At 47.2% G+C, this 17,726-nt stretch overlaps 1 protein-coding gene across 1 annotated transcript; it reads right to left on the reverse strand.

Moving 5' to 3' along the window:
* Positions 1–2,613: 2,613 nt before the first annotated feature.
* Positions 2,614–15,646, reverse strand: IGSF1 (immunoglobulin superfamily member 1; the record flags this gene model as incomplete). The annotated part of the gene is made up of 18 exons (XM_082610863.1): positions 15,479–15,646; positions 14,620–14,945; positions 13,980–14,267; positions 11,779–12,063; positions 11,241–11,534; positions 10,493–10,771; positions 10,036–10,156; positions 8,075–8,145; positions 7,946–7,978; positions 7,269–7,559; positions 6,730–7,008; positions 5,839–6,126; positions 4,786–5,073; positions 4,307–4,594; positions 3,822–4,109; positions 3,424–3,702; positions 2,905–3,028; positions 2,614–2,749 (listed from the first exon to the last, which is right to left on the reverse strand). The coding sequence occupies exons 1-18, from the start codon at positions 15,550–15,552 to the stop codon at positions 2,614–2,616; spliced, it is 4,032 nt and encodes a 1,343-aa protein (XP_082466989.1). The 5' UTR covers positions 15,553–15,646.
* Between the last annotated feature and the right edge of the window lie 2,080 nt (positions 15,647–17,726).

Here is a 17,726-nt window from a genome sequence, read left to right on the forward strand (position 1 = left end):
TACACAGGCAGATATGAGATCAATCAAGCAATCTGAAATTCTCAGGTTGTCTCATGGAGTGGTGAGCTCCCCATCGCTGGAGGTGTACAGAAAGAGGCTGTGTACTACCTGTCAGCTTTGATATGAAGGAGATTCTGTACTGGGTTGGGGACTGGACCACACCACCTTGACAATCTTTGTAGCTCTAAGATGCTGAGGACAACGATGTGGCCCACGGGTAGAGGGTAATTTACATTTGTTTTTTAGAACTGAGGAGAGGATTTTTGGCCTTTGTTTCTGGAGTCCCAGAGACAAATTCTCCTCTCAAAGGTCCATTCCACCCTAATTGAGATTCCATTTCCCAGAAATTACTTGATGCTGAGCTGATTAGAGGCCAGCCAGGGGTAAAGGGACTGATTCCCATGGCAACCAGGTTAAAAAAACATACCATGTGGAGCATTGTCAGCAACAAGCTACGTTTGCATTATAAATAGATATTTAATTCATTGAAATAGCTCTGACAGTGAGTAGGAAAGTTAAATCCCAAAGCCACTCTTTAAGTATTTCACAGTTAATTGACAACTATTTTTTTTTCTCTTCTAAATCATGTAGAACTTGGTTCTCTAAGTGTAAGAATGGTATATGTGAATGCTTTTAGAAAACCAACTAACAGTCCAGTGTCACAATATTTCTCACTACTTGTTTCTCATTTAAAGATTTATCAGAATTTTCTCTTATTGCACAGGTATCTCTGTTTGACTCTTTTTGATACTGGAGACCCCAGGTTCAGTGTCTGGATTTCACAAGTCTTCTTCTATCATTTTTGCTTCGTCTTCATCCTGCTTTTCTAACGCAGAGGTTTCTGTAAATTTCAGTCCTTGGCCCTCTGCTCTTTTCTTCCCATCTCTCTTTCCCTGAATAGCTAAAGCAATCAAGTGATCACTTGTTAACTTGCACAGCCCTACCACTAGGCTTGACAATACAGGTTGGAATATCCAATGATTGGAAAACAAAATCAGACCTGATCAAAGGACTTCTATCCTAAAACCAACGACCAAAAACAGGCCTCCCTCCAGGGTTCAAAATGTACAGCTTGATTGAGGGTTAGGGATGGAGAGTTTGAAGGCAGCTAGTGGTGTTTGGCAGAAAGCAACAATTACGTTTTCCTAAATTCAAATGTAAAAGCATTTTTGAAAAGAATTTTTAGAAACACTATAAGAAATTAGTATATGCGACTAATAGAATCTCATCAAATGGAAATCAGTGTGAGACTTTGTACTTCTACATTCCAAAGAGCTTAATACAAATTAGTCTATAGTACTCAAGAGTGTTTCATTCTGTAAGGATTAAGGGAAATGTGATGCATTTTTTTCATTAAGTTGCTGGGTAAATAAGCTTCCTGATATAAGAATATGGGAGTTGTTTTCTAAATTTTATCGTAACCAAGGATAAATAGCTCACTGTGTGCAGCACCCTTGTACATTGCTCTATTGAACAGTGATAGCTTAGAATTAAACAGTGTTGGGAGGTAAGGAAATTTAGGGTCAGATGTGAAGGGGTTGTGACCTCCTCTAGGACCCATAGGTCAATTCTTCTGAGGTCTTGAACAGGTTTAAGGAATTAGGTAAGCCCCCTTCCCCAATACAACCCTCCTAATGTGTACTGGATTCTCACCCATGCGGCAAGTTGCATGCTGATCCAAGGAAAGAGATCAGGGGCTCAGAATGTGAGCCAGCCTCCATTTGGAATACTGGGAAGGAACACTGGGACAGGACACTGGGAGGTCTCGTGCTCTAAACCAATCACCTCACTTGCTTACTCACTCTTTGAGATCCCACCACCAGAGAAAACAGGGCTTTCTTTAGGGAGGGGCAAAATATTCAGCTTTTATCAACCTTTCACACCTAAGAGTGAATTAACGTACACCTGTGGTTGTTAGGTAAGGGCCACAAAGCACACTTTGCCAATTTCAAAGTTCTGTAGTGGACTAATCCTAACATTGGAAAGCAGGTGTACTACAGACCTAGAAGTAACACAGTAGAAAGTATGTAACTTCAGTGTTTGCCCTCCTCAGGCTCAACTTGGAGAAAATATTGCCATTCATTCATTCTTCCATTCATTCAAAAGTGAAATGGAAGGATGATGGGACATTCTGTTCAATTACCATGTCTCAAACCCAAATGGACATTTTGGAGCCTTCCCTCCTCCCCAACCCCATCCTTGAGCTCCTTTCTCTGTACTAGCAGCGCTGTGCTCTCTTATCCTGCCGTGGAGATCCGCTCCAATACACCATTTTTGCTAAGTGTTAAGCGGACAACAAACCAATGGAAAACCACTGCCATAGTTTTTGCAGTTAAATAGTGAATACTCTCTTTATTCAGAAGAATATATTTTTAATAGAATTTCATGCACCAGTAAATCAGTACAGTGAGGAGTTACGAGGGCAGGGAATCTCTCTTCAGGAAACATCTCACCCTGGTAGGGCTCTCAACTCCTAAAATCCCCTTGACCTATCTCAGGCGATTAGTGGCCAAGGAACAGTAGATGGGGTGGACTCCCAGGGAAACCAGTCAGATTTGCAGGTCTCTGAGGATAAAAAGGAGGAGAGGAAAGCTCTTGCCAAGGAGGAGATTATTATACTGGGACTGGCAGTTCCACTGAGGTTCCCTGAGAGATTGATGAGGGAGAGTTGGTATTGGTGCTCAGGTCTCCTTCTTGGTTACACTCTTCCAAGGCTATGGTCTGGTCTCTTCCATCTGTCTCTGAGCCTCTGTGTAGAGAAAAAGACATGACTAAGGGAGGATCCAGAGCCATCAACCTGAAAACAGGTTGCACTGTGGGACTCAGATTCTAGAGGAGCATATGGACCATTGCTTTAACAGAAGCCCCTGGGTTCACAGAAGGAGGCTGACATAAGGCAATTACCTGGTTCGGAGTCGAGGCCACTTCTTCCACTCTATGGCTAGCACCACCCCCAAAGCTACAACCACCACCACGATCAGGGTACTTCGGACAATGTTCCCCAGAGTGCACTCCTGAGCAGCAGGCCCTGTGGTGATAAAAGAGCAGAAACCAAGGCCATAGAGATCAGTGCATGTATGTTCCCCTGGATCTCTTGTTGCCCCCTCATCTGCCCTCCTCCGGGCTTCACTCAGGAACCATATGTTGAGACTGCAGATGGGGTGGTCAGAGGCAGTGCTTATGCTGAGGCAGAAGCAGCCCTCCTTTTGGGGGGTGGAAGAGGCCTTGAAAGTATCCTTCTCACTATCTTTGAGTGAATCTGAGGTTCCACCTCCTTACCAACCCTAGGAGAAAGAAAAATGACCACACTTGAGGTCTCTGACTCCAAACCCCTCCCCCTCCATGTTTGGCCTGTCTTCATGGAGACTATCTCTGGGATCCCACGTATGTCATGCCAGAACCATGGAGGGATTATCATCTCACCTGCTGCCCCCACCAGCTCCAGGGGATCACTAGGCTCTGACCAGATATCAGGGTAGGCCTGCAGACGGTAGCTGCAGCTATAGTTTCCAATGCCCTTTCCTTCTACGTTGTTGATGACAAAGTCTCCATCCTCTGAAAACTGCTGAGGTGCTTCTTCTCCATCATGTTCCAGGACAAACTCCACACCTGGCAGGGGTCCTCTGCACTGAAGGGTGATATCCTTTCCTAGCTTGAACACAGTGCTGGGCCAGGCTGACAGGGAGGGTTTAGGGGGCTTATCTGCAACCAACCAGGACACAGAGTTAGAAATGGCCTTGAACCCAGCCCTGTACCCCCTTAGGGCTAACTACTAAGAAACTACAAAATCTAGACTCTTACGGAAATCTCCAAGACCTTACCAGTCACCCAGATCTCCAGGGAGTCACTGTGATTAGAAGCTGCAAAGGGAGCAGAATCCAAATAATAAACACAGCTATACATCCCAGAATCTTCACTGCTCACTGCTGGCATCCAGAAGTCAGCCCTGTACCCTCTTGGCCTCTGTTGCCTTAAGGGCTCTTGAGTACCCTTCTTCAATAAGACAAACGTTGAGTCTGGCAGTTCCCCTTGACATTGAAGAGTCATGTTTTCTCCAGGGGCCACCATGGGACCAGGCTGGGCTAATAGGCTGGGTTTGGGGAGCAAACCTAGAAGAAATTGACTCTTGGTCATAGAGAGGTGGCCACTTTCCAGGGCATCACTGGAGTCTCAATAAAGAGGAGAGACTACTGCTTGCCTCTCCTTGAGCTCTTGGAAAACCGTTTACCGTTTCCCATGAACCATCTGACAGCTTACTCACTCTTTTCTATACTCCCCTGCCCACTCCAGAGCATCTTCCCCTTACCTGTGACTATGAGTTCCAGGGTGTTGCTAGGCTGTATCTTGATAGGGCTGGTCCAGTCAGGATGGTAGCAGCAGCTGTAACGACCTATGTTAGCACCAGATATATTGGTGATGGGGAATGCCCCATCAATACTGATGGATCCCCAGAGCTGCACTGAAGTGGCTTCTATTTCTTTGTGTAGAATGTACCCTACTCCATGGACTGGCCCTTGGCACCAGAGAGTAACATTCTGCCCCATGGGAACCACAGAACTGGGCTCAGCAAACAACCATGGCTTGGGGAATGTGTCTAGGAAGAGACCAAAGATGGAAAGCGGTTAGTATGCAAACTTATCACTCGCTGAATTAACCCTTTATTTTTCTCCTTCCAGACACAACCGTTCCCCTCCATGGCCAAGCCTAGACTTCCAAGAGGGATCACCCTCTCTAACCCCTATTCCAGTTGTCTCTGTCCCAGTCCCATGTCTTGTCTGTCCTTACCAGTCACCCAGATCATAAGAGGCTTGCTGAGATATGATCCCCTGTTTGACATAGTGGTCTCATAGTAGACACAGCTATAGTTCCCAGAGTCGTCTGCTCCAACAGTGTGGAGGAGGAAGTCAGCCACGTTCCCTGATGCACTCTGAAACTGTAAGGGAACCTGGGTTCCCTCCTGCAAGAGGGCAAACCTCATGCCCTGGAAAGCCCCTTGGCAGCGCAAGGTCACATTCTTCCCAGGAAGCACCACAGGACCCGGCTGTGCCAGGAGAGTGGGTTTGGGGTAGAATTCTGAAATTAAAGAGATCACAACATGAGAGAATCCTGCCCCCGACATTCTGAGCATTGTTTCTTTAGTGTTATTAGAAGAAACAATATATGCTTATTGTAGAAAATTAGAAAATACAGAAAAAAACCTAGGAAGAAAATACAATTCTACCGCTCAAAGATAACCATTCGTTCTACATTTTTATGTATTTATTTCCCATTTATTTTTTTGTACATGGCCATGTCATTGTAGCTATAACTATTTGCATAATTGGGCCTACTATATGCAAAATTGTGTAGTTTAATAGTTTTCACTTTATATTGTAAATATTTTCCCATGACGTTAAACAGCCTTTGAAAACTATCATTTGTAATGGCTGCATAATATGCAGTTGACATTTCAAGGTCTTCGCCCTTTCTCTGAGGGCCATCCAGCCCACCAATCTCTGACAGCCCAGCTAAAGAAAAAGTGGACATTGGGCCTAAAGCTCAAGGCCAAGCCACAAAAAGATTTCAGAAATAGGGCAACATGTGAAACACCCCCATCTGCCTCATTTCTTTCCCCAGAAGTGAATTATTTTCCTCTCTCTTCTCCTCTTTCTCATCTTCCTGTATTAGTGATCATATAAGCAGCTGCCTTACATGGACTGTTTACCATGTGCCAGGCACTGTCCTAAGCACATTCTTGGTGACTTTTAGAAGGAGCACTTCTTCCTCTCCCACTGACAGCCCTCCCGCCCACTGTCCCAGAGTCAGTACCACCTCCACCTGCATTTCCCCACTCCTGACCTGTCACCACGAGCTCCACAGGGTCACTGGGCTCAGACCAGATAGCAAAGTCATAATAGCGGCAGCTGTAATTCCCTCCATCACCAATGCCCACCGAAATGATCAGAAAGTGGGCTGCACTGGCTCCCGGACTCGCCCAAGACCTGTCACTGGACGCTATTTCACTTCCATCTTTGTAAAGAATAAAGCTCATTTGCTGGTGGGGGGTGGAGCAATTGAAAGTCACTCGGGCACCAGGAGTGACCACAGGACTGGCCCATGTCTTGAATAAGGGCTTGGGGTACATTTCTAGAAGGCAAAAAACCAAACACAATACAAAACCAAATTAAGAGAAAAGAAAGATTGCTAATATAGCAAATATTGGTTCCAGAAAGCTGCTTTGTTTCCTATAGTGTCTCATTCAGAAGAAGGTGCATTTAAAAGTCAAGGCAAAACCACTTTGCAGATGAACTTTTCACAGGGACCCCTCGCCCCACCCCTCACCTCCTCCAGCCGAATCCTCGCTGTCAGCAGAATGGAAGCTAGCTAAAAGAGTGAATTGTCACTGGAGCTCTGCTGATTCCGAGCCTCAGTTTGCCCATTTGGAAAAGAAGGGGAAATGGTACCTGATCCACCTCCTTTGAATATTTGCTCTATAGCTAAATGAGATAATTGATATGAAAATAATTAGAAAAATTAAATCACCCTCTACAAACCCCAGCTATTAATAACGATTATGGCTATTAATATCGTGCAGCCAGAGGCCCTGGCACTCCCAGCGCCACGCCTGCCTGGCTCTAAGATTGGACACAGGCTCCTAGGACCAGCAGCAAAGTTTGCTGTGAGGAGAGGAGTGTCTGACCCAGAGCTTCGCTTCCCCACTCCTCTCTCACACACCCCTTTCAGCTCTACCTTTTATGACAAGCTCCAGGGGCTCACTGGGCTCAGACCACTTGAAGGGGTGCTTTTCAGTGTGAGTGCGGCAGCTATAATTGCCTTCATCTTTATCCTCCATTCTTTGGATTGTAAAGAAGGCTTCTCTCCCAAGGGCACCAAGTTGCTGGACAGGTTCCTGCACTCCCTCCTTATACAGAGCAAACCCCATGCCTGCCAGCCATCCTTTGCACCGGATTTGCAGTTCCTGGCCCCGAACTGGGGGGGAAGCAGAAATGACAGGTTTGGGGAGGATGTCTGGAAAACAAAACGGGGACACTCGGAGTCACTTTGTCAGCACAATAGAAATCCATCCTGGACTGGCCTTTGCCTCTTCCTGTCAGTCTTCTCATAACTCTGGTCCCCACCCCTCCCCCCATTTCAGTGCCCTTCCTCTCCTACAGGCAGCAGAAGCCCCTTGGGCTCTGGGTCTCTGAGCATTCCCCATCCCTAGGAACAGTGCTGGAGTCCCAGGGGCACTGGGGATCACTCCGTGAGGACCCTCTGCCTTTTCTTACCTGTCCCCACCAGCTCAAGGGCCTCACTGGGCTCTGACACAGCCATCTCCTCCCACGAATGGCAGTGGTAACTCCCGGTGTGGCTCTGGGTCAGGGCTCCAAGGGGGAAGGCAGCCCGGACCTGCTCTGAGGCCGGGCGAGTTGCAATCCACCCGGTCCCGTCCTTCAGCAATACAAATTCCTTAGTTGAGCCAGAAGGGCTTCTGCACCAGAGGGTTAAGTTCTTCCACGGGGCCAGAGGGAAGTTGGTCTCTGCCCACAGCTCAGGCTTTGGGGTTGGCATGATTATTTCTAGAAACAGCAGAGTTAGTGAAGCCATCCTCCCTCCCCTCCCCCTCCCCCTCCCCTTTTCCTTGCCCTTGAACACCCTCCCCAGATCACATTGCCCACCTCCCCTTTCAACCTCAATCCAAACTCTCTCCTTCTCTCCGCAGGTGCTGGGGAAAGGGGAAGCTGATGTCTCAGCTGAGGCTCAGAAAAATGCAGAAGCTTGGGGGAAATTTTGCAGGCAGAGAAGCAGAGCTGGAGGCTGAGTTTTGCCAGCAGCTTTAGCAAGTGCCCCTTCCTGGCTGTCCTTCCCTCCCAACCAGTCACTCCCTGGCCACTGACACTGACACTTTGTAGTTATTTCGGATCTCCAGGGAGGAATGTCCCAGTCTGGAGCAGGAAAAACTCACCAGTCTCTTCTGTCAATACCCCATTGCACAGTCCTGCAAAAGAAATTGCTGCCAGGGCTTTGTCCCCTCCCCCACGGGACTTCACCCCGGCCTTCTGCCCAGGCCCCTTCCCCACCCCCTTGTACTCACCACAGCAGAGAAGAGCTGTGAGTATGAAGAGCATGGTGACCCCTTGAGCTGTTCCCAGCAACCAGGCTTCTCTAGCAAGACCAGAAAAGAGATGAGAGGAGTTGCTGGGATTAAGGGGAGGGCGGAGAGAAGGGGGCGGCAATTTATGTCATTGGCTTACTCACCACCCAATAGGGATTGGATATGGCCAGGATAATGGGATATAATCTTTTCTGACATGGATGACTTTTCTTTTTGAGGCCTCACCACCTACAAACCTCTTGCTCTTTCATGACCCACGTGCCCCCCGCCCCCTCCCCCATCCCCAGACGATATCAAATGTCAGGTCCCCAAGGCCCCTGATTAGGCTGTTGCTGGAATTGAGATGTCAGATGGGAAAATGCCTTTGTAACTCCAGCTCTCAGAACCCCTGGAGCTCAGTGTGATCGGCAGCTCTGGGTGGTGGGTGTGGGGGTGGAGGGATAAATCCTGGGTGTTTCTCAGTCATCAAGTTTAAGTTGGGAAGCAGTTTTTATTATGGCAGTATTGGTCCTCCGACCGACCTGCCTCACCTGCCTTTGTTATGGAAGGGTTGCCTAGGCAGCAACAGTGAATTACCAGAGGATTGTCAGTGCTGAGCTAAGCTTGTCAGAGAGTGGGATCTCTCTACCCCCACCCAGATTATGACTAGAAATGTGCAGCATGTTTAGGTTATGGGTCCTGTAGAATTAGATTATACTAAGCCAAAATTCATTTGACATTTTTTACTTAGAAAACACTGACCCTCCTTCCTGGTCAGGAAAACATGCTTTTCAAGCTGCATTCTCTGAAATCTGGTTTCTGAATTCATTCTTTGATGCAGTGGTCCTGGGCTGAGGTGGGGCACTTGAAGCTACATTTTTGCTAACCCCTGGCTTGAAGGTTACCCCGGTGTATGTGGAACTCAGGATAGGTTCTGTGGAGAACTAGGACTTGACCCCCATTGAAACTTTTTGAAAGCTCAAAGGGTAGTGGTTTTGCAGAAAGTTTAGGTGGCTCCCTTCTCATTACCCAGCACTCTGTCCCTCAGATCCCAGGGGGAAACACAGGCACACACAGTCATAGTCATCATCCATTGTATACTGAATACTCCCAGGCACACGAAGTCCTGTGATCATGGTGGGGGAGGGGTACAGCCAGGATCACAAGGTGGGGGAAAGTAAGCAAGGCATTTGGGAACAGAGGCCCCACCAAGCTAGGAGCTGTCATTTCTCTTCTCATTTTCAGGCAGAATAGCCTGAGCACAAGGCCATAAGGATCAGGGAGAGAGGGAGATGACCCAGGGGACACAAAAGGATAAAAGTAAATGGCGGGAGAACCTGTTTGGCTTGACATTTTATGGGTCAGAGGAAGCAGTCTGATTCCCTGGCCAAATCCATTCCCTCATCAGATGCCCACCCAGGCTAAGGCTATATTCTCAGAACACTCTGCACAGTGGTTGGGGGCCAGAGTGGCAGAGAGACTGGTTTCCATAGCAGCTAGGATGGACTACAAGGCTTGCTAGCCCTTGAGAGCTAGGGGTAAGGGTGAAAAGTTGGGATGGGAGTTGGATAACATCCTGGGAGACAGGATAGCATGGCTTCTTACAAAAAACGTTCAATTGAAGTTAATGTGGAAGACATCAATCATCTCTGAGAGGCAGGGTGGCTTGGGAGGGAGATTTGGGCACCCTCCTGGGGGAATCAGTGAATGAGGTTCTGATTACTTCTCCAGGCTCTGGGAAATATGCATTTCTCCACCCTCTGGCTTGGGTGCTGACCCCTCTGTGAGGTGAAAGAGAAACTGCTGGAATGAGAAAGTCTTATATCTTAAGCCCAGAAGGTAGAGGATACAAAGGGTGCCCCCCTGTGGCTTGTCTCAACTGGAGTATGACCAATTCCTGAATCTCTGGGGAGCCTGAACTCAGCTAGATTGAGGAACGGGGGTTGGGACAAGACAGTTACCTGATTCTGAGTCTCCGACACTTCCACCTTATCCACAGCTCTACCAACAGCAAGGCAACAAGCTGCATGATTAGGGACAACCTGATAGCCTCATTCAGAATGTAATTCCAGGTGAGAAAGCCTGTGGCCAGAGAAGACCAAAAGCAGGGACCTTGATGGGGACAGGGACAGTTGAATACATTCATGGGGGGAGGGGGATCTGGTTACTGCAGGTGAAGGGAAGTTGAGACAAAAGTGGCCTTATTTTCATGAAGAATAGGACCCTTGAAAGTATCCCGCTCACTGCCTTTGAGTGACTGTGAGACCACTCCAGAGGAAAGATGCCCAAACCCAAGGGCCCTGACTTACAAGCCCCCAACGACCCTTTCCACATCCTTCTGGGCATTGCTCTGGGATCCCAGGGGTATGATGGCCAAAGCTGCGTAGGGGGCATCCGTATGAAGAGTGTTCCTCTCACCTGCTGGCCCCATCAGTTTCAGAGGCCTACTGCGATATGACCAGATGTTAGGATGTGCCTCTATGCGATAGCTGCAACTGTAGGTCCCCGTGCCTTTCCCTTCAACATTACTGATGATGAAGTCTCCATCCACTGAGAATTTTGGGGATGTTGCTCTTTCTTCCCATTCCAGACAAAATTCAAGTACTGGTTGAGGTACTCGGCACTGAAGGGTGATGGCCTTTCCTAGCTTGAACACGGTGCTGGGCCAGGCTGACAGGGAGGGTCTGGGGGGCTTATCTGCAACCAATCCAGAGACCAGAGTTAGAACAAGTGACTTTGAACTCAGTGCCTCTTCCCTCAACAAATGTTTCTCAGGTCCTTATTTGGTCTTCGCTTTTTTTTCACTTCCACTGGATCACTGGCTTCAAAATTTGATTGTGCATCAGAACTCCTTGGCCCATTCCTTGATTCTCTAAAGACTCCTAAGTTCCTAGCTTCAATCAGAAAGACCCATACCTGTAAGTTTCCCCTGGTCTTAAGGAAAATAACTTTTCTAGGGGTCACGATGGAGCTTGTCAATGCTGATTGACAGGGCTTGAGTATCAACCCTGGGAGAGAAGGTACCTAAAGTTTTTGGAGAAAATTCTACACCACTCTCCTAGTGTGTTTTTCTTTGGCTCATAAATCCAAGAGGGTACAGGGCCACTAGCTCTTTCTTATAACACTGTAATGATGATAAAAACAAACAATAGTTGTTAGCACTTGCCTACAACCACAAGCTCCACGGTGTTGTGTGATGACATCCTGATGGAGGTCTTCCAGGAGAGGAGATAGTGGCAGCTATAGATGCCAGCACCACTATAGGTCACATTGTTGAGGAGGAATGACTCATCATCACTGATGCTGGTGGTATCCAAGAGCTGAAGTGTTTTGTCTTCTCCTTTCTTATAGAGTGCAAGCTCCACTCCATCCACTGGCCCTCGACACCACAGGCTCACATTCTGACCCATTTGGACCACAGGACTGGGCTGAGCAAGTAGCCAGGTCTTGGGGAAAGTGTCTAGGACAAGACCCAAAATATAAAAGGCTAACTGTCTGACTTACCCCTCCCACTACTTAGGGTTCTTTTTCTCTTCCTCCAGTCAGTCCTCCCTTGGCAAATCCCATCCTAAGCTCACTTATACAAATTCTGCTCCTTCCCCCACCATTAGCCCTGGCTGCATGATTAGGTTCTCCGGCAGGCCCTGAGCAACTTGTACACCCTTAGCCCCTACAGCAGGTCCCATTGCATCCCCCTCTCTTACCGGTTACCCAGATTTTCAGGATATCACTAAGGAGTGAACCCCTGGATGACCCATCATAGTAAAAACAGAGGTAATGTCCAGCATCGTGGATGTTCAAAGCCCGGAAGAAGAAATATGCCTCATTTTTTAATGGCCTCTTGCGGTAAAAGGACTTCTCCAAATCTTCAAGCCTTATTAAAGCAAAGGTCATTCCACAGATTGGCCCTTGGCACCTGAGATTCAGGCTTTCTCCCGGTGCCATGATGGGCCCAGGATAGGCTGTCAGAGTTGGTTTGGGATAGAGTCCTAGAAAGGGAAGAGACCCTGAGTTAGATGTAGGATGATTCTTCCTTATTATATTCTGGTTTAATTTTCCTAGTTTCCTTAGATAGAAAGTGATAGCTGAAGTTTACCCTCTGCTCCCTCTTCCTTCCTTGAATCTCTGCCTCTTCTAGGAGGTAATCGAGGGTAAGTTCACTTATGCCCCTTCCCTCTCACCAGACTCTATCAGCTCCACTGAGCTCTAACTACGTGTAGGGTGTGTCTCAGTGGAATATCTACATTTGTAATTCCCTGTATCTTTCGGTCCCTGAAATGCCAAATGTAGTTCTTCAAACCCCCCAAGAAACCAAACTTCTGAAAATGACTTTTATTCCATCTTCATAAAGCACGAATGTTACTGCAGTATTAAGGATGGCTTTTGAACACATTAAGCTCACAGAGGACACTTCCCACAGGGGATTGAAAGAAGCCAATAAGGAGGGATTGGCCAGTAAGTCTGCCACCCAAAGAAACCTCTGTTAATGGGGTCACACCCTCATTTCCATGTATTGTTCCTCCAAAGTGATTAAACTACAAAATAGAGGGCAAACCTCACTCCCAAACCACTCCTTCTTACCCGTCCCAATCCCAGGTAGGCCCACCCACCCATTCTTGGAAGGATCAGCTCTATCATATGCTCATTAAGCATTTAGGATGTGTCAGGCATCGTGTAGGTCTAGGAATATACAAGTAAAGAAGATAGACACAGTCCCTGTTAGCCAAAAGCTCATGGCCTAGTGGGAGACACCAGCAAACAGGTAACTGCAGAAGTGTGTGTTAGTGGCATCTACACTGGAAAGACATTTGTACAACAAACATCCATAACACGCAGTTCAAACAGACAGGCTTTTGTTCTTTGATCCTCAATAAAAAGCTATACTAATAAAATTAATATCTACCATTTATTGAGAACTTATATGCCAGGCACTGTACATATATTATATTTAGGCAAATCCTCACAACAACCCTGTGAGGTAGGCATTATTATTATACCAATTTTGCAAATGAGAAAACTGAGTCACAGAGAGGCATCATACAGTAGATTGGATAGATACTGTTATTCCATTTTAGAGTGGGGGAAACCGAAGCACGGAGGTGAAGTAACTTGCTCAATATCACACAGGGAGGCAGTGTCAGAGAAACTAGGATAGAAACTAGGATTACTGCTTCTAAGTCCAGGTACTTTCTGTGGCACCACAGCTTTCCCCAAGCCTATTTAACTTGATGAGAGAGCTAAAGCAAGTGTGGCCAATTCTGTCTAGAAGCATCTGGGCCATGGGGTGGGGGAGTTGGGGGTGGGGTGTGTGTCTAGTGTTTGGGCATTGTGGGGGAGGCTTCTACTGTGTTTAAAGCTTGGTACTGCCTTACTGGATCTGTATATACAAGACTAAATTAATTTATAAAGTCATTTCTAAAATATGAACTATCACTTTCTTTGTCATTTTTTTGGTTTATTTTTATCACCAGCATTAGCAACTCATTCTATTTTCCACACTTAAAAATAAAAATCAGAAATAGAATAAAAATACTTTAAATTAAAAAAAAATCAGTTTACAAGGCTGCAGTGGCAGTGCCTGGCACGTATTAAGTGCTCAATAAATATTAGCCTAATGAATGAATGAATGCATGATTTTCGACAAGTAGAGAACAACAAAGCTGTGATGAGCTGAAGCTGCTGGACATTTGGCTGGACTCACTCACTAGCCAAGTGATTGGCTCCCAAACATTTGCCTCATAGCATGTGTGATTCTAATTTGCATCTCAGTAAAATGTCAAATGACTGTAGCTCATGGGCCTTGCAGAGAACTGGGCAAGGAAAGTAATGTCAGAAACCCTGGCTCATCCAACCATGATCCCGGGGACAACGATCATCAGACCCCAGCAGCCATAGCCACACCCACCTGCCACAATCAGCTTCAGGGGGTTGCTGGGCTCTGACCACAGGGTAGGGAGCATCTGGATATGAGTGCGGCAGATGTAAACCCCTTCACTCTCAGGTGTCATGTTGGCAATGGAGAATATGGCCACTGTCCCCGTTGGGACTTGGTAATCCACGGGTTCTGCATATCCCTCTTTGAACAGCATGAATACCAAATCCTGCAGCCAGCCATGGCAGAGTATGTTAACATTACATCCAGGAAGAGGGGAGGTCTCAGCCTGGATCCAGAAGATGGGCTTGGGCAGCTGGCCTGGAAGGAGAGAATGAACTGGTATTCAGGTAGAGCAAGGGTAGTGCTGCTCAGGGAGCAGCAGAGCGCTCTACTTAAGTGAGTCTTCCCTGTATGACCCTTATTTGTCACCCCTTCTTTCCCCATCTAGGGTATCCCCTATGTTGAGAGCTTGCCCTCTAGATCTGTTCCAGCGTCTGTGTCCTCACTCTGCATCTATAGAGACTAGGCACTTATTTACTAACTGTGGAATGCATGCATTATACATGCATGCATTTGAGGCAAACGAATGAATTAAACCCTGCTCTGGGAAGGCAAGTTTGAGTCCCACGAGCTGGAGTTTTTTCTTGATTATCTATCTCTGTCTTCTTACCTGGTGCCTCCAACTCTAAAACTTTACTGGGCTCTGACCAGCCTGTCTCCTTCCAGTAGCAGCACCTGTAAAGACCTGTATTGGACTGAGTAAGGGCACCAATGGGGAATGAAACTTGGAAGGTCTTGTGGGAAGGGCGGATCCAGGTCATCTGTGTCTTATCTTTCAGCAACAGGAACTTGCTTGAAATCCGAGAGGGGCTTTTGCACCAAAGTGTGATGTTCTCCCAAGGGGCCTGGGGGTAGTTGGTCTCTATCCACAGCTCTGGTTGAGATTGCATCATTGCTGTCATTCCCAAAGATAACAAAGATGTCAGCAGTCCAACCCTCTCCCTCCCATAACATGCCCCTCCAATGTCCCTTAAAATTAGCCCCCACCCAGATTCCTCCTTTTGTCTTCCCTTGGGGACAGGAGTGCATGCTTTTATGGGGGGTGGGATAGGGACCCCAAGATATTTGTTTAAGGAATTCAAGTGAGTTGGGGAATGAAGTGCAAGTCTTGCTTCCTTTCCATCTGAGACAAAGTTCTTTACTATTTTGTGGGAAACCAAGTCATGAAGTAAGAGGTCCTGATTCCCAGCCAGCTCAATCTGGAAATTGCCTTTGGGATCTCAAGGCAGTTATGTCCAGGGCCATGGAAGCAGGTCAAGGTCTTGTGGCCTTCAGGAAGGAAGGTCCTTGAGGTAGCAGGACTCACTTACCTATTGGTGTCATACCCAGGCTCAACCCTGAAAAGAGAGATGATGGTAAAGGAGAGTCCCTCATTGTTCCCACCCCCCCTCAAACCTCAATATTCTCCATTCCCTCCCCATAGGGGTAACTATGACAGGTTCACTTGCCCTGCCACCACTTCCTTGTACTCACGAATGCAAAAGAGTAAGAGAGTGAACGTCCGCAGCATGGTGGCCCCTTCCCCTGGCCTGTCCAGGGTCATGGAGCCTCTGGAGTCTTGAAGGGCTTTGCCCCTCACCAGGTGGTGAGATCTAAAAGCAGAAGTGTTTTTACTCAGGGGACTGATCCTGCTTCGGAAAGTTTAGTCTGGATCAGTAAGTTGCACCTGACATCCCTCCCTTCCTTCCACTCCCTCACTGGCATGCAGGGTTACTGGCTACTTCTTCTCTTTGTCCCTTTTCCTCACTTCCCCCTTCTCCCACCCAAGGTCTAGGCTGGTATCTACCATGTCAGATTTATTGAGATGTCTGTTTGTCCATGGGATCTCAGAGGCCCAGAGGCCTAATCCAGGCCAGCAGAAGCCACATGGTATGAGGGAGATGGGAGGTGTAGAGAGTCACCTTTTCAGGTCCTTTACTCATACATATATATTTTTGTCTGAGTACTTCAACAACCTAGCAAAGGAAGCGTTTCTACCATCACCATTTTGCTGGCTAGGAAACTGAGGCTTAGACAGGATATAATTTGCCCAAAGTCAAAAGATATTAAATATCAGAGCCAAAATTCAGATCCATGTTTAACTCTAATGCTTATGCTCTAAAACCAGTATTTAAACTTTCAGAGGCAGCCGTTGCCCCCTTTCTCACCCTACCTCACCCGTACCATCTCATCCCATCCAGGCCTCCCCTTATGCAGAATGTCAGAATGCTTCAAATCTAATATTACTTTCATTCTTATTTCTTACCCCCCAAAATCTCAAAGCCTCCATCTTGAATAGGTGTTGGGGAATCAAATTACTTGAGCTAATTGATATAAGATGCAAATGATTTATTGGCTGCCCATAATTTATAAGCATTCTTGTTCATTGCCCCTAAGGAAAAAAAAAAGAATTGTTTGAATTTCAGGGAATATGGCAAAGATATTTGAGTTCAGCGAGGCCTTCTCATTTTCTTGAAAATCACTACTGACCACAGGCCCTACACGTCCATAAGTAGACCCCGTACACTTGTCTGCCTCTCCTACCCCACCCCCTGGACCCAGAGTATCCTTTTGCCAAAGAAAGGCATATGCCCATCACACAAACTCAGGCTAACTCTGTTCTACCAACTCTCTGCTCAGAGCCTGAGGTTCTGGCCTACCCCAGCTGTTTAATTCTCTTTCAACACAGTGGGATAAAGGCAGCACCCAGAAGAGAAAGCGGTGATTTTGCTTCCCCAAACTGATCCTGATATTGAGGTCCCTAATTTGCTCCAGGAGGGATGAAGGAGCAGGAAAAAAGAGGAAGATTCAAACACCTGGGCTGTAGGAAGCAGGTGGACCGTCAGAGATCCAGGGAAGCACAGTTTCCCTTTGCATTTCTTACTTTGCATTGAAGGATGCTCAAATTACCCTCTCTGAACTTTTCTTATCTATAAAGTTGGGGAATAATATATACCTAGCCTTGTTGTTGTGTTGAATCTGAGATAATACATGTACAGTGCCAGGCACATAGTGAACATTTCATTAAAACTTGGCTATTTTTCTTCCCAAAGGGGGTATTAATCTGGGATAGCACCCTAAAGATGCTCTTCCATCTCACCTCCTACAGACTCTTGCCCCCACTCCTCTCAGGGTCAGGCCCAGGCCCAGGCTTGGGTGCCACCCTGTTGCTTTGTTCCCCTGAGGCTTTGGGCCAGAATTTATTGGGGGAACTCAGGTTTTACTGCCAAGGGAAAGGTTCAACCTGGGATTCTGCCCGGGAATGCCATCTGAGATTCTAGCCTTGCCACTTGGACCCCTAAACCAGGGTTTCGCTTCCTGGGGGCTTGAGGGGAATAAGGGAAGCTGGGTTTCTCAGCATGGCTGACCCCTCCGCAACCTACTAAGGAAACTCTACCATTTATATCCAGCCAAAATGATGAATCTTCTGTCCAGGGAACATTGGAAGGAGCTGCAGGCTTCAGGTTAATTGGCCACGCCCATTTTGGGCCTTTCACACACACCCCCCCCCCCCGACATCCCCAACTTCGGCAGTCTAGCCTTTTCACCCTTCCCTTCTACTCCACCCCAAGCACTTTACACACCCTTAGGCAGCGCCGCAGTGCTTTGGAGGGTGACAAACCTGAAATGTCTAATGGCTCGCCCCCTGCATAGTTTTGAGGGTTCCAGGAATCAAAGGGGTTGGGCTCAGCGGGGTGCCGGGTACATGCTCCGCTAAAGGTTTGGAGGGAAGACTGA

The sequence above is a fragment of the Mesoplodon mirus genome, assembly GCF_964341445.2.
Source record: "Mesoplodon mirus genome assembly, chromosome: X".
Taxonomy (NCBI): Eukaryota; Metazoa; Chordata; class Mammalia; order Artiodactyla; family Ziphiidae; genus Mesoplodon; species Mesoplodon mirus.